Source organism: Calonectris borealis, chromosome 4 (genome assembly GCF_964195595.1).
Source record: "Calonectris borealis chromosome 4, bCalBor7.hap1.2, whole genome shotgun sequence".
NCBI lineage: Eukaryota > Metazoa > Chordata > Aves > Procellariiformes > Procellariidae > Calonectris > Calonectris borealis.
In genome coordinates, this window is record NC_134315.1 from 79,816,500 (window position 1) to 79,832,676 (window position 16,177).

General features: G+C 36.7%; 1 protein-coding gene and 1 long non-coding RNA gene across 2 annotated transcripts in view; one reads left to right on the forward strand and one right to left on the reverse strand.

The window, feature by feature from the left end:
* The window catches only part of LOC142082259 (uncharacterized), a 150,618-nt gene extending 140,609 nt beyond the window's left edge, over positions 1-10,009 (forward strand). Inside the window, exon 9 of the long non-coding RNA XR_012673632.1 lies at positions 9,967-10,009. This is a non-coding gene — a long non-coding RNA (uncharacterized LOC142082259). The remainder of the gene's footprint in view (positions 1-9,966) is intronic.
* Positions 1-13,010, reverse strand: part of SYNPO2 (synaptopodin 2) — a 95,914-nt gene extending 82,904 nt beyond the window's left edge. The window contains exon 1 of the mRNA XM_075150266.1: positions 12,113-13,010. Within this exon, the coding sequence (XP_075006367.1) occupies positions 12,113-12,241 (129 nt within the window). The 5' untranslated portion in view covers positions 12,242-13,010. The remainder of the gene's footprint in view (positions 1-12,112) is intronic.
* Between the last annotated feature and the right edge of the window lie 3,167 nt (positions 13,011-16,177).

Consider the following 16,177-nt stretch of genomic DNA (forward strand, 5'->3'; position numbering starts at 1 on the left):
GAAAACTGTAACTCTGTGAGATTGGGAAATTTTTGCTTTTGTAGAATGACAAGAGGTTTTAAAGTCAAATCCTTTTTGTAGTCGCAAATTGTGAAATCAGAAATCTTCTGGTAACATTATTCTGATGATCTGCAAAATGACTTAAAAATGTAGCACATTTAGGAGCTGAATCAGGGCCTTGCAAACAAAGATTCACTCATGGAAAAATGAGTTGGATCACACCTGTACTGATCTGTTAATTTAAAACTATTTGAGTAAAAATGGGCTCAAGCTGCAAAACTCAGGTAGATTTTCCACACCCTAGCTGTTCAAGGATGCATTCTTGGATTTGGTTTTGGTATACTTCATGGGAGTCTATTCTTCATCAGATTAGTAAAATAACCTGGCTTTAGAAGAGCTAATATTACAGACTGAAGTCATGACTGAAAGTGACGGCAGAGAAAGGAAAAGCAGGATAATGAGGAATTTAGAAAAAACATAATTTTAATATAGCTCAAAATTTGGTTTAAATTGGATACAAGACCTGAGAGACTTCTTACATCTCCAGGGCTCCCAGCCCTGTCTGCTCTGGCTATTGTCAGATTGGGCTGGAAGAAACTGAGGTTCGATATAATGTTTTTTTATACTCTTTTTTTATTATTATTTCATTACATGTATTCAATCGTTGTGTGTAATATTACTACTGAATGTTCATAATATGGTGTAAAATAGGTGCAGAAATGTTTTTCTGTTTTCTTTTTAAAGGATTACCACTGCCTCTTTCTTAAGGCCTTCTGAAATATTCCTTGTTAGTTAGTTAGTTTTTTAAAGAGCAAAATGTGTCCTAATTATAGTATTATGAAGCCACAAATCAAACACTCGTACAAATTTATGGAGCCCTCCTTAAGGGGATTACATTCTATTTGTATGCAGGGAATAATAAGTAGAAGTGAAAGGAAGATTTTGAATGACTCATTTGATATTATGATTTTGATTAATTTGATATTACATGATTCTTCACTTGGTTTATATGCATATTTATCTTGAAGTCATTAATTCTACACTTTGAAATTATTTTGTCTGGGAGGTACTGAGCTGAACAATACTTAGGAGTTTCAGTAAGAAAACATTAAAACTAGCAACCAAAATTTCTCCAAGGTGTAACTGTCTTCACATTCACTTACCTATAATTTGGGGGATTGTGAATAAGAGCACCATCTAGTGATAATCAATAATATGTCAGTATCATGAAAAGGTGATTATTCAGTCTGGACTTAAAGGCACACTGCTAATTCACTTAGCAAAGGGATTTGGGGGCTTGAAAGGAATCAGTGTTCTAGTTGTGATTTCCAGTTCAGTTTAATGACTAGTATCTTCCCCTAGATACTCCTAAACATGCACAAGACAGCTAAAGACTAACTTTGGCTGACAGTATGGATACCATGAGATAACAGTTTAAAACTAACATTTTGTTTCATGAACCAATGATGTAATTTTATTATGTATTATTGTAACAAAATCCTCCAAGTTTGTCAATAGTTCATTTTATATTGATTAGCATAACGTACTTACTCCACTGACTGGGAATTTAGGTGAAACCATTCTAATTTCCTAGCTATCAAGTTTTTTGGAAAGCCAACAATTCTGAAACTTCGGGCTTTTTTCAGTGAAGGATGTCAAAGAGCTGCTCCTCTGTAAGGATCTTAGGCATTACATGGAATTATATGTTAGAATTGCTTAAAACGTCCATGTTTAATGATAGTTTTTTTCTAATTTGAAGAATTTTATAAGCGGGTCTTACACTATCCATTCTGCAAGTATTATTTCAGTGTGTGGGAAGATCATTATGAATCTATGATAATATATAAAGCTATTTATCCCTTTCAGATTATTTCCATATGCATCCTCTGTAATTAAATCAGTGGCTTATGGCAGCTAGTCTTTGAAGTGATCTCTGCAAAATAGGAAAATGTAATTTGTGGAACAAAATGCTGATCAGTCTATTCCAGCCACATCTGTTAAGCTCTAGTAGTTCAGAGATTTCTGTGATGAGAAGAGTTCACGCAAAGCAGAAAGTTTCCTGTATTTCTTTCAGCCCAAAGGAAGTTCACTGGAAGTGATGGGCACTATTCTAACCAAGTAACAAGGTTTGAAGTCTGAGGCATTGTTTGCCCACAATTTTCAGTGAATTCACTGAAAGTGATGCTTAAGTAAGTAGCTGTACTTGTGTATTTAAATAAAAGTACTATCGAGAGAATGATAAAGGAAAGTAGAGCAAGAATTTCTGGCAGAGAAGACAAGGATTTAGAGAGATAAATAGAGAGATGATCTCTTCAGGAGCACCAGTGGTGGTGGTCGAGTAAAGCTAATAAAACTCATGATGTGGTTCCCCTTGATTGCAGTACATCTTGGAAACACCTGATATTATACAGGTATAGACAACGATTATAATTACCATTTCACAATTCTCCATGTAGATGCTTTTCTTCTGGAAGAAAAGCAGGTTTTTTGCAGGACCCTTAGAGCCTTTCCAAAGGGATGTCAGTTAAACTGTTGAAGATGCATCTACAAGAAGATGGGTGTGCCAACACAAGGAGTTACTGTCTGACTTGTCCAGCCACAGCTGTGCCTGCTGAAAAGGTTGCCACCCACAGCTGCTTAGCACTCCTCTCTCTTTCCTCCTCTCTATCCTAACCTGGAGGTTTCTACACTTCAAATCTTATAGATGAGCTGCTCGTACAATTGTTCCCTGAGTTCTCAGGCAAAATGAGGTGAGTTAGCGAAGCCCTGGTATCTAAATTGTTTAAGAAATACCTGCTCATTTCAACCAACACAAGCCTGTCTATTTGCAGAGTTGAAGAAAGCAAGAGGACAGTTACAAGTAGTCCTTTCAACCAGTAAACATTTGCAACTGAGAGATATGTCCACAGTTGAAATTTTCTCCTTAGCTTACACCAATACATCATCAGTCCTTTAATAAATGGCCTCTAGTTTCTAGTAATGTCACTCTAGTATCTATTATTAGCAATCATTTCATTCTCTTAGAAATATGCAAACTCAAATGTCTTCAACTCAAGTGAGTATCTTTGTCCTTACAAAGACTTCCAAGACAGCTTGGAAATGAGATGTACAATTACCAAATAACTTGAAAAAAGTTACATTATTTAAAAGTTACTTCGGAATACCCTGAAGTCTAAGGCTTTTTTTGTTCCTTTAAAGGGAACGACTTCTGCTAGACACAGAAAATTGTAGTAAGTGGATCCCTAGCAAAAGCTGCTACACCCTTCCCAATGAGGATTTTTATTCATGATATCTGCTTCTAATTAAATAACTGCACTATATTATACATACTAAGGCCCAATCCTTTCCCCTTTGAAGTCAATGGCAAAGCTCCCATTGAGTTCATGGGAAAAAATGTAACTCCTTTGTTAAGGCTTCCTTTATAGCAATTTCAATTGTTAGGTTTTTATAACAAAGATTCAGCTTTACCACCTTTGCCTACAGACAACAAGCAGTTCCTGATACTCCTTTTATTAGGCAGAGAGTACTAGGAAGAGGAAATTTGGTCTTATTAAATTATGTTCCCCTGTCATTCTGTTTATTTTTCTTTCAGTTACTGTGAAGTGCCACAATGGACATATGATTGTCTTGCATTATCTTTATTTTAGAAACTTTCTTGAAATTCAATATTGTAGCGATTTATGCCGTTTAAAATATAAAAAAGTATCTTAAATGTGGCAGGTTTATACTATAGAGAACGTATCAAATGAAACCAGCAGTACAGAAAACCACAGCTTATCTACTTTCTTCATAGTTTTGACCCATCACTGGATCATCTGCTAATGAATTGTAATATAAAACATGCTTACAAAAAACAAAGCATCCAGCTTCCTAAATAGGACCATATTTCTAAAATACACTTATAGAAAGGCAAGTTTATAAAATAATGATTCTACAGCTACGCAGTCCCGGATGACATAACTCCTTTGAAGCAAAAGGTTACCCGTGCATTTGGTGCCCCATCCCAGATGTAGGAAGGAGATATCAAACAAAGAAGGAAGCTTGAAGGATTCAAAATACATTTCTGTGGAAGTAGAAAGAAGACTTGTACATGGTGTTTCTCTGCTAAACAGGAAAAGAAGATTCTGTGCTGTGCCCAGGACTGCGTGCAGCACATGATAGAGACCTCAGAGTATAAGCCCATTGGCTCTGGCAAGCTTAGAGCTAGGTTTTCATTATAATTTACCTTCCACATAAGCAACAAATAAAGCAGCCACTTCTTCACTGTTCTTAGCACCCCACTGAGAGCAAGGTGCTGAGGTGTTTTGAAGATTTTTGGCTTTCGTGCTCAACACCATGTTGTATTGGCAGGTAACCAAAAAATAGCACTTTGATTTTGGTGCATGCTGAAGTGTTTCAGTTTAAATGTGCATTAGTCTCATCCTAACATCCACACTGACTATGGACTACAGATTCTAATGAAATGGGACAGATGGGAAAAATTACGGAAAAGGAAAAAGAAATCCACTGTGTAACTTGTGTACATTAGGTCTGAAATTTAAAACCTTCAAGCTGATATCCAGGGGGGTTTTTTACTGCCAGTTTCATTCCAGCCAACGAACAGTGCTCATAAGTACTAGTTGCAATCTAAATGTTATCATTTTTGTCCACAGTTAATTCCATGCACAGAATTGTTCCTCTTAAAGTTGAAGCTATCTCTGCAAATCAGTCTTATTTTATAGAGTGCTAAGTATTTAACCCATGAAATATGGTCCCTTAAAGTAATCTCTGCTCTAAATATTTCTGCTGTAAATAGGAAGAAGACAGAGTTCTGTATTTGGAAGAAAGCCCTTCCATGATATGCATAAATTGCTAGCTGTATCCTCTCAAACAATCTGACACAATCCTAAAGGGCTTTGTAAACAACATTTCCTGTTGTGATATTTTAATGTGAATTTGGCCAAAAGTCTTACTATTACATTCACATTCGCAATAAGAATGCAATGGCAGAAAATATAGAACAATGAAATATAATAATGTCATGCAGTGTATTTTAAACGTTTCCAGCAAAGAAACTAAAAAATTAAGCAAAGCTCTATACAAAGCAGCTAATCTAATTTAGTAGGAATACACTGTTTGGTTTTTTTAGTTTGTTTAGTTTAAATCAGTGTGAATTATGTTGTTCATTCAATTCCATTGAAAACCCTCCTAGCATGAGAGTTGGAAAAGTATCTATTTGAAACAAGCACAAATGAGTACTACCATGTATCCAAAGCATGCTTGTATTTGCCTAAATACTGTGGAAAGCATGCCAAAACCAGCTTGGTATGTAGTTCTGTGTATCCAAAACAGGGTATACAATCATGTGCTAGTTCAGCCTGCAGTTTTTAAACAACTAGATGGGACTTCAGTACTAAACATTTCCACTGGCACAACAGCTGGAATGCAGAAGTTTGAAACTAGAAGATGCAGACCCCTAACCTTTGGAAGTATATATAAACCTTTGCTGGTAAAGGTGTATGAATTTTTTTCCTCATTATTCTTCTAACTAGCAATGGCAGATTTTCAGGAACAGAATTATTTAGCAGTGGTCTATTTTAGTTAGATTTTGGGAACTTTAATTTGTTCCTTTGTTTGGCAAAATAAATTAAGCTAACCTCTATAAAGCCCAGCTTCTTCCCAGTTTGTCAGTGGAAGTTTTGTCATTTACTTAAATAGAAGCTGAACTATTCACGTGCAATTAATTTAATCTAAATGTGCAAAAATGTATTGGTTATTAAATTGGGTCAAGGCTCGTAACAGAGTCAAAATCCTCTCCAGAAAAGATAGATAAAACCACGGTTTTCCACATAACTCCTTACAGGATTTTCTGAATATCAGCAAATACCAGCTGTGTCAGATGGTCTGAAGAGTGAATTTGAGAATACGAGTTTGTCCAGGCTGCAAAGACAAACTATGTTTGGAAATGTATTAGCTAGTAAATTTAAACAAACAGTTTTAAATACAGTCCAAGTAAGGCAAGTTGTGTTTAAAATCATGTAGGTTAACTCTAAACTCCCCTCCTTTGCTGCCAAAATTCAACTAGCATGTTTTAAACATGTATTGCTCTGTCTACTGCTAAAGCATAAAGTTGTATTCAAATTCTGTTTAAAATGTCCGTTGATACAAATAAGGAAATATCACCAGGATCATGTTAGCTCAGTACTGAGCCTTTATACAGCATGCTGAGCATCTTCATTTCAAACACAGTAGCATATATTAAGATCCTACTTGACTATGCACTGAGTATATTTTCAGAAGCAGATGGCACCAAAGCACCAACTCCAACTCCAAGATGACTTTTAATTTCATCTGGAGATGATCTGAAACACAGAACAGCCTCTTACCTTCATCTTACTAGGAGGATGGTGCTCCTAGGCCATCAGTGCAGAGGCAAGGGGGGAGTAAAAAACCACTGCTTCAGGAACTGATGGTTTGTACTCATCTGTGTGACTTAGCACTGAAGTGCTAAGTGCTAGGAGCACAGGTGTAACACAGCTATATTTGTCATGTCTCAACTAGAACGTAGTGACCAGAATCTCAGCTTTTACTAACCTAGTTTTTCTGCCTGGAAGTGTGTGCATTTGCCAATGGTGACAATGTAAGAGCATGACAGGAACTTGAAGTTTCCTTAAGCCCAGCAGCTTTGATGTACTTTGTGGATGGACCAACTGTGTGCTAACACACCTCTCCTATATACAGTGACATGTTTTGCCTTACCTCAGGATCAAAAGCATAACCGTGCTAACATGTCCTATCCTTTATTTTTTTCCTACTAGACAAAGTGTAAAGGTCAACTTGATGGAAGCCACTTGGGGTTGTTCTGCATGTGTCAAGTATTTCAGATAAATGCAGGGAGAAAGTCAAACTGCCACAACAGAGCCCACCTCTGTATACATCCAGCATTAAGTAATCATATTCAGACATCACCTTTTCACACTGTTGGTTCTGGTTGTTCCCAAGTCTTTGAGTTTCACTTTCGGTTTCAGGTTCCAATGAATCCAAAATGATGAAACTGAGACTTGAATTGAAATCTGAGCGTTTTGATGGGCAAGTGCACAAGTCTAAAATGACCAGGCAGCCAGTTGTCACATTGACAATGTCATTGTCATTACTGAGCCAAATGTAAAACTACTGTTTATGCAGCAGCAGCAGAAGTCTATTTCAGAAATTGGCAACATAGTCACAAACTATGAGTTTTGCAGTAAGCCTAGTTGAGGCCATTGGATTTGAACCCTGAATTATCAAAGTATTTCATAGGATTAATTAGGACTATAGTTAACATTTACAAGACAATGGAAAATTGCGTTATATTTGGCATGTTTGGACATAAGAAAATGTCCATAGTAGAGCAAAAATTTTCAGGGTGCAAAATCACATTGGTAAGAGTTTCAAAATATCCATTAAGTTCTTCCAAATAACTTGACGTTTTAGAGGATAGGCATTATAATTGTAGTTATGCGCTGGCAAACTGGCGAGGTAGAAATTAAAGGAAGGGAAAAGTTACTATTTTATTTTTTTAAAAATTTAGTTGAAAAAAGTTGCTGAAAAAGTACATAAAATATGTCAGCACTTAAAAAAAAAAAGTCGCTGTGCGTTTCTCCATATGCAACTACATATTGTTCTGCCGCTGATGAATCAGGGAGAGATCAGGATGAATGCTTTCATAGATATAAAACAGGACAACCTGATCTCCTTTGAAGATACCGTTCTTGCTGAGGTGTTGTATGTAGAAATATCTCTGCATATACTACATATAGACCAGAGTACTTCCGGACCTGACGTGATCTGAATTCAGTAACGAGTGAGGCACCTTGTCTCAATAACATTAGTTTCCCCAATGTCTCAAGTGTGAAAACCTACAGCACCATTGATTATGTGGATTTGTAAGCATCTGTTCATTTTTGCTTTTTAGGCTACTGATAGGAAAAAGAGGACTGAATTTCCTTTGAAGTGCTTAGAGGCCTGAGTCATGGAACTTACCACCCTTGAATACTAGAACTATTCGGTCAAGTTCCCAAACTTAAATTAGCAAGACTTTGACAGATGCAAACAATGAGTTCATCAAATTGCTGTTTGGTGTAGGTAACAAATACGCTGAGAATAATGTACCTCTATTGCAACCAGATAATTTAATGGAGTTACATCATGGTTGAATTATAAATCTAAATCATCTATAGGACAACTCCATTAAATTACCTGTTGCAAAAGAGATGCTTCTTAAAGGATATAGCTTCATTATATATAACATAGCTGGTATTGGTAGAAAAACTCACAGGACTTTCTTTGAAATGCTAGTCCAGAAAATGATGTATTATTTTGTACATACAGGTGTTTTATATATTTTAAATTAAAAACTGCAAAGAAATTTACAAGAAACAAAATCTACGATATTCATAAAGAAAACACTTTCATGTATCTCACAGTGGATACAGAAAGGACATAATGTGCCACTTTGCTCTTATATATCTTGACTTCTTAGCCATCTAGGGTCACTCTTGTCCTGAGACTTCCCAACGGTCTCCTGCTTTGGGAAAACTATCCTACAGTGCAATACCGACAGGGTTCAGTGTCGGGGTGCATACACAGCACAACTGATACAACCACTGTTTTCCTTAGCTTTATACTCCTGATTATCTTTTTTTTTACATAACATTCAGTTATTAAATATCATTCTTAGCACAGGATGTCTTTTGACACAGTATTTAGAATAGATTTTTTAAAAGTCATTATGGTATTTGTGGACAGCATATAGAATATGCAAATTCTTTTTAACTGAAAGTAAATTTTTATGAAGTATTTACAACATTAGTGGACATAACAAAGTAAGTTGATGTACGGAGCCAGGGTTGGGAGGAGGAGGGGTGTTAAACAGTTTGTATGCCTCTACAGAAAACGAGTCAAATGTTTTCAAAATTTACTTTTGAATAAGAGTTAAAAATGGACAAACAAAATGATACTTTGTGACACTTGAAAAAAAAAAATCCATTTGTTGCAATCTCACATCTAACAAATTACTGAAATGTCTTGAATCTAATTTAATGGTTGTAAAATTATTTGCTGATGAAAATTTCCTATTTTATGTGCTGGTGAGAAAAAATACTGAGATATTTCTTGGGAAGGGTAAAGGTTTGTCTCTACCTTTCTGTTAACACTTTGCATGATAATGGAAGACGATACTTTATACTGCAGGCAAAACTCTCATTGATTTTAGCGGGAATGCTACTTGCATATATGCTTTAAGAGCTAGGCAACAAACAACGGGGGGAGGGTTTACATAGTTTTTTATAAATGTAATAAAACAATATTTTAAAAGGCATAAAACGAACTGGTAAAAGTTCCTTCTGGCAGTGAACTGCACTGACTTATTTCATTAGCTTTAAAAACAGTATGTTGGCTGTATCAAAAGGGTAGGTAAGTGTGAATATGGGATTTTTGTATCCTGCCACATTTTCATGGATTATCTCATTTCCCTCCATTTCACATCCCTCTCCCCTTTAGATCTGTATCACAACCACTGCTCTGCTCATGACCGGCGCCTGAGCGCGCTTCCTTCTGCAGCAGTCCAGGGGTATACTGTGCTCAGGTTTTGTCAGCAACCAGGCGAGCAACTCCTCTGCAGCTTTCCCAGCTCCTGCGAGCTGAGACACCAAAACCAGAAATACATACTTCTGACAAAATCTCTGTTGGTGTAAATTGGCAATGACCCACTGGTTCCGTGGAGCTACATTAGTATGCACCAGTGGAGAAGCTGAACCTTGAACGGGGAAAAAAAAACCAAAACCCAAAACAATTTTTTATTGTGTTTAGGAAACACAAGCTTTGGATTTTGGAGCCAGTAGGAAAATTACTATGCACTAGTTGGGTAATTATTCTTTCATGACTTCTTAGATTCAGTTTCCATGGATAACAGAATAAAAGCTGAAAACCTTTTCTCTCCCCAAAAAGGGTCACACACCGTGTAGCTGCAGACCCCCCACCTCGCTGCGCCTCAACCTGGCGGTTGTGCCTGACCTGGAGACCCACGTCTGCGCGCCTCTGAGAGCCCAGGCTCCCCGGGGAGGACGGCGAAGCCTGCCGGCAGAGTGAGTCCCAAAGAAAGCTGTGGCCTGTCAACTCTAAGTTTCAGGTTTTCAGCCAGATACTAGTGTCAATTTCCAAATCTCATTGATCCTGACCAACTCTTACGCGTGGAGAAATGAATGATCTGGAACTCATAAAGCACCCAATCCACCATGCTTACAACACTTATATATGCCGATACGCATGTATTCTTACAAAGGGTGTTCTGAAGTATTGTATTACATAGCCTTTTGTTTGAGTTCATTTGCAAGAAAACAAACTCATGCTTCTTTGATTGTTTTTCTAAAAATACGGATTATTATTTTTCTAACTTTAGATATATTTTACTGGTGAATTTTCCCATTAGAAGTAAGGCACAACTGTTACCATGTATCTAGTTCTCAAGTCCCAAATTTTAGTGGTAAAACAGAATCCAGATTTAAGCACCACAGTCCAGGATGTGAATAGGAAAAAAAAAATTGTATAGCCCATTTTTATCAGGAAAACTAAAGCTTAATCAGAATCTTGTGTTCAAACTACTGTGCTTTTTACTTTTGGTTTTATGTAATCAAGGCCACTTGCCTTTTACCGTTACTTACAATTTTTTAAGTTCTAGCTACAAGTTTTCACTAGATGGCAGGATTCCACTGTCATCTATTATCAGTGGCTTTACTAGCAAAGCAACAGTTGCCCATCGGTAGGAAAAAAATTTAAACATGTTCAAGTTTTGCAAAATATAAAAACAAACAAAAAACTTAACAGTAATGAGAAAAAAGATACATACACTCAATAAATCGTAGCTCCATTACTGAATATGATTAATATTATGGTCTGGAAATCATTGAAAATAATAGTGAAAGATGTTCTTTTCTTGACAGAGGAACTAAAAGGACCTTCTTTTATAAAATGAGATAGACTTACTGTTTCTGCTATTTGTGAAAAAGTTAACTGATCCAGTAAATTAAATTTAACTGATCAATAAATACATCAACAGCTTAAGAAAGTTAGAGCTTAAATAGCTAGACTACTGATCTAAAATACTATATCAAAGTACAGAAAACTTAACACTCAATATACTGGATTACCAAGATACTAAAAGGTGATAAGATACATTTTAATCTCTCTCCCTCAATTTAACAAGGCAGAATTCATTGTATGATGAGCAGTCCCAGTATTATTTCAGCCAGTGGTATTTTGCTGACCTCAGAGCTCTGGACAAAATTTGCCCCTCTTGTCTAGCAGAACAGAATGCAGCTCCATATAGTTACATAAGCCTTAATAACTGTGACAATCTTCATTGTTGCATCAGTGGAGAAGCTGTTGCAATGGAGTGAGCACTGATCTTTAACAAAACTACTTTTAACTATTAGTTTTGCAGTTTGGGGTTACCAATTCTTGTTTTTTATTTATTCTGAATTTCTACTGTTTGTTTTGCTCTTATTTTATACATGAAGATAATTTATGAAGTCTTCAGTAATTTTCAGTGTTGCTTGTGAAATATAAGAGGGAATGTTTGGCGTCTATTAAAGCTGCTTCTAAGATTGGATAACTTTCCAAACCCAGAGATAACTCAGTGTAATGCTTTCCAAGATTCCCAAAATAGTAAGAACATTTTCTCATGATAAAGCTGTATTTATTCTTTGCCTAGAGTAGAAAAAGTATCATAAATAGATGACTGAGACAGCATTTCCTAATATGAGATTCAGTTTTGCAATATGCCGAGTGCATTCAAAAACATACAGCGAATCAAACAGGCGCTGAAAGGCATACATCATTTAACAATTTCAAACCTTTAACATTTAAGAAAATGTTTGCAATACTTGCAAGCTACGAAAAAGTAATCATCCTGTTTCATTCAAACAAACATAATCACCACCTGTAGAATCTCTGCAAAACATGTTAGCAAATTCAAAAAAGCATCACAATAAGATCCACACCAACCATTTCACTGGAAGCAATATATATTTAAACAAACTATTCTCTTCACTCGTGTTCGCAAAACAGTGATAACATCTGTCTCTCATGATCCTACCTTGGCGATTTGCAAAGGCTGCTTTTGCTCCTTGCCACCTTGCAATCTAAAGCCCCAAGGCGCCCCTCCACTCATAGCAATGCAGAGATAATCCCCTGTGCCCATTTTCCTGGTGCAGTTAGGCAGCATTCATTTACAGAAGAACATGAAAAATTTGTCTTGCAGATGTTCAGCGAGCTGGAGATTTGTCTGCCAGGCAGAGCTGGAGACTCAGAGCACCACACTGTTGCTGCTGCTGTGTACTGCACTAGCAAATGTAGTCATTCAGAAGAATGTAAGAGCTCCCTCGGATCAAGGGCACAGCCCACTCTTTCGTCAGATTTCTACGCTCAGCCCACCTTCAAAGTAAAGTAAGTAACGTTGAGGAAATGCACACAAAGAGACTCGGCCATGAGGCAGAAAAGGCTGTATTTAAACATGACTCTCGTGACAGCTAAATCAAAACAACAGCAAAAAGAAGTGTACGTTTCCCAGTGACAATTTAGGATGTAAGTTTACTTTAGTAAATGGTGCCAGACGTTTTAAACTCTAATTTACCCACTTCTTGCATTCATACTCCAAACAAAGAAGAAAGCAGAATCTCAAGTGAAACATCATGTACATCCTCTTAATAACTGATACACTTAGATTGAACTAGGTTTACGATTTTCATCTCTACCCTGCATGCACTTTCTGCAGCACTGCCAGTATGCAAAAAAAAAAAAAAAAAAAAGAAAAGCTTTTTAATTCCCCTGTCTTGGAATTGCTTCTTTTGCTAGTTCTCTCTAACCTCAGTGTAGTTTAATGTGCACTGCTATTTAGCAATGACCTGAATTATTATTGGACCCTAATAATACGTGTTCTTATGCAGCCTGTTGCCTTTCCTACCAGAGAGGGGAAGAGGATTAGTAGAATGAAGTATCAGATCTCTCTGCTGATGCTATCAATGGACAATTTGCATTGTGTCATTAAAGGGGAACCTTACTATAAGCATGAAAAAAAAAGCTTCAGTGGGAAGTTAATTTGCTCGTGTCTTACAAGACCTGGGTGCAGTTCTGTTCCCTACTGCTGATTTGGGGTAATGCAGACTGTAAACAGCTGAGCTCCTCCAGGTCTAGCTGGAGTGCTTTAACAGGAGGCTGTTCTTCAGCAAGGGATGAATATTCCCCTAGCTGAGTGTTAACAACTGACAGCGTAAGCGCTCCTACTCACCTTAGCCCAAAGTCAGTTAGCTTGGCTTAAATCACACTGCATTTTGAACTAAGCTGGTTCTAAAGGAGAGTATTCAGCAGGTGGGCAGAAACATCTTTAACAGCTAGACTAGTTTCTGAAACAAACACCTCTTGCTTTGAGACCCAGGTTGCTGGGCGTTGATGTCAGATTCCCACAGCCTAAATTCCATCGAGGTCCCTACATGAAGTGTTTTCAGTTGGCTGGTTCTAGGTCTTCAGAGATGTCAGGGCAACAGGAAACACTCAGCATTTAAGTTACATGACTTTGCATCCAAGTAGCTGGTAACCGTTGAGGCTTTAAACCTAAGCCTGTGTGTCTGTCAATTAAGTGTCACTGGAGTGATGCCTCCTTACACTACAGCAATGTTCTTTAAAGACCATTAGGCAAAATACCAAGGTAGAGACAGGATCTTCTGTTAAACTGAAATATGGCTGGAAAAAGTAGACAGGCTTTTAGATGCTTGAGCCCTTCATCAGGCCTCTGAAGACACTAAGGTAACCCAAAGACTGGGTGGAGACAAGCTCCCTAATCAAACAGAGGAAAATGTCACACACTAAATATCAGGATTTAATGGGAGGAAGAGTGCTTTCTTTATTGACTACAAGTCAAAGGCTCTGGAGAAGCAAAACAAGCACAACTTGCCATATAATTAAATACTTAAGGAAAACACTATCAGAGAAGCCATACTCAGAAAGGGAATGGTCTTTAAAGGAACTTTGCTAGACAATCTCTGAGTGAAGATGCTTCGTTTAAAACAACTCAGTTCAAGGTGGCTAACTGCTTCTTATTATCTTGTGCAATGTTGATTTGTTGCTATAGCAGACAATTTTTTAGTCTTTCTCTAGGCGGAATCTTGCTTTAGACAAAATTCTCTCCCTTTTGCCTAATGATGCACATTTTTATAGATACTTTTATGACAATAAAATTCTTAAGTATATCACTGCAAAAAATGCCCTATGACACTTTGGTAATAAACAATTTTTTTAGGAAAATGAATCGCATAATTATCAGCCTTTCAAATGTTATAAATGTATGATGAAATTTATATGTTTAATTACTGTTAGGGTGTTTTGAGCTTGTATTAGGCTCTCTTTTATCATTTTGGTACAAAGGAATAATCAAATCTGATCTCTGTTTCTGAACTTCTTTATATACTTATTGTAGAAAACAAATTAAGAAGAGACACCCCTGCATTTGGATGGTCATATATTTGATGGGAATTTGTGCTAGATATAGATGCTTCTATTTCCTTTGACCATATAACAGAACTGTGTAAAATGATAGAAGGGTACAATCTTGATCAGTCATTGCTCAGCTAAAAAAATAACCCGTCAGAACACCAGGATCTGTTTGATTTTGTTGTATGACATAGATGAAATGTCTCTGTACAGCTGCTGAGGTATCAGTAGTTGGTGTTCCTTGAAGTTAATCCCCCACCAACTATTTGATGTCCTTAAGGCAAAAGAGCAGAGAGAAGCCCTTTAAATTTGATTGTGTCATAGCAAAAGACATAGCAAAATCGTGACAATGATTTTGGCTAAAATCACCATGTAAAATCTTAGAGAAGTTTCTCTTAAAAGCAAAATTAACAGTTGTCTACAACACTGTGAGCTAGTTTTTTTGATCCTTAAAGTTGAATATTTTAGTGTTTGTTTAATGTTCTACTGGCTTCTAATCTGTGAAATCTACATGGCACTCTAGAAGTTAAATCATGTTGTGGAAGTAACGGCAACAACAGATAACATCATTGGTGCTGTAAGATCTCTGCTCTCCAAAGAAAAATTCTTTTTTTTTCTGCTGAGTTTGTATATACATTGTGTAGTACTAATTACTCCAGAACAAGCTGTGACAAGGATGTAATACTTAAAAAAAAACCCAAAATCAAAAAACTGCCCAAAATCTTTAAACTAAGAGTAACCCAGTATAATGACAAAGCTTTGGGGACATTTAAACCTGATACATTTAAACTGATATAGGACTCTGCTTGAACAGGCAAGAATTGTGGAACTGACAGGAGAACAAAAATAGGAAAAATAACTTTTTTCTAGTCGGTATCTTGAGGGGGTTTTATAACAACAATTCCAAACAAATTGCTGCTTTTTTTCTTCTGAGAGAGAATTTGTCGCTTGCTCCACAGTAAAAAACCCATTTGAAGTCTGTAACTAAACTATTCCCATGATGGGGAGATCCAAAGCTTCCTATGTCCTAATCTAACAAATAATACTCCATAAGCTTTAACAACTCCCATTTGCCTTATATGACTATAAGGCACAGCATATCTTGCTTTTTTAATACTAGTCTTATCTTGTTGTACATTCTCTGCATCCTTTGGGATTTCTAAATGCTGGTCAGAAACTGGACATCATGATAAAAATGGAGTCAGTCATGGGGTTTATGACACGTTGGTCTCTATGGTCTCTATAGCATAAATAAATTGCACAAATTCTGACATAATTTTTGAAATCCACTAAAAATTTAAAGCTAATGGCAACCACAGCCACTTAACCACTGCCACCATCTCCATCGTTTCACTAAAACCTAGATCCTAGGCAACAATTGATAAAAATTTTATGTCACAAAAAACAACTTAATAAACTCAGCAAGTGACAAATGCCAGAACTTACACAACATCTATCTGTGCCCAAATACAGGTAAAGCTTTGGCTTGAATCTGATCTTCTATGATGAGATCTGTATGAAAAAAATTCCAGGTCAAACCCCCACCTGCTCATCTGCTTTCAAGAACTGCCAGTCAAAAAATCTAGCACATTAGCCTTGATGAGCTGTGATAAACTAAGAATAGCCATACTTAGATCAAAGTGAGGGCATCTACCCTAAAATGTTGTCTTTGATA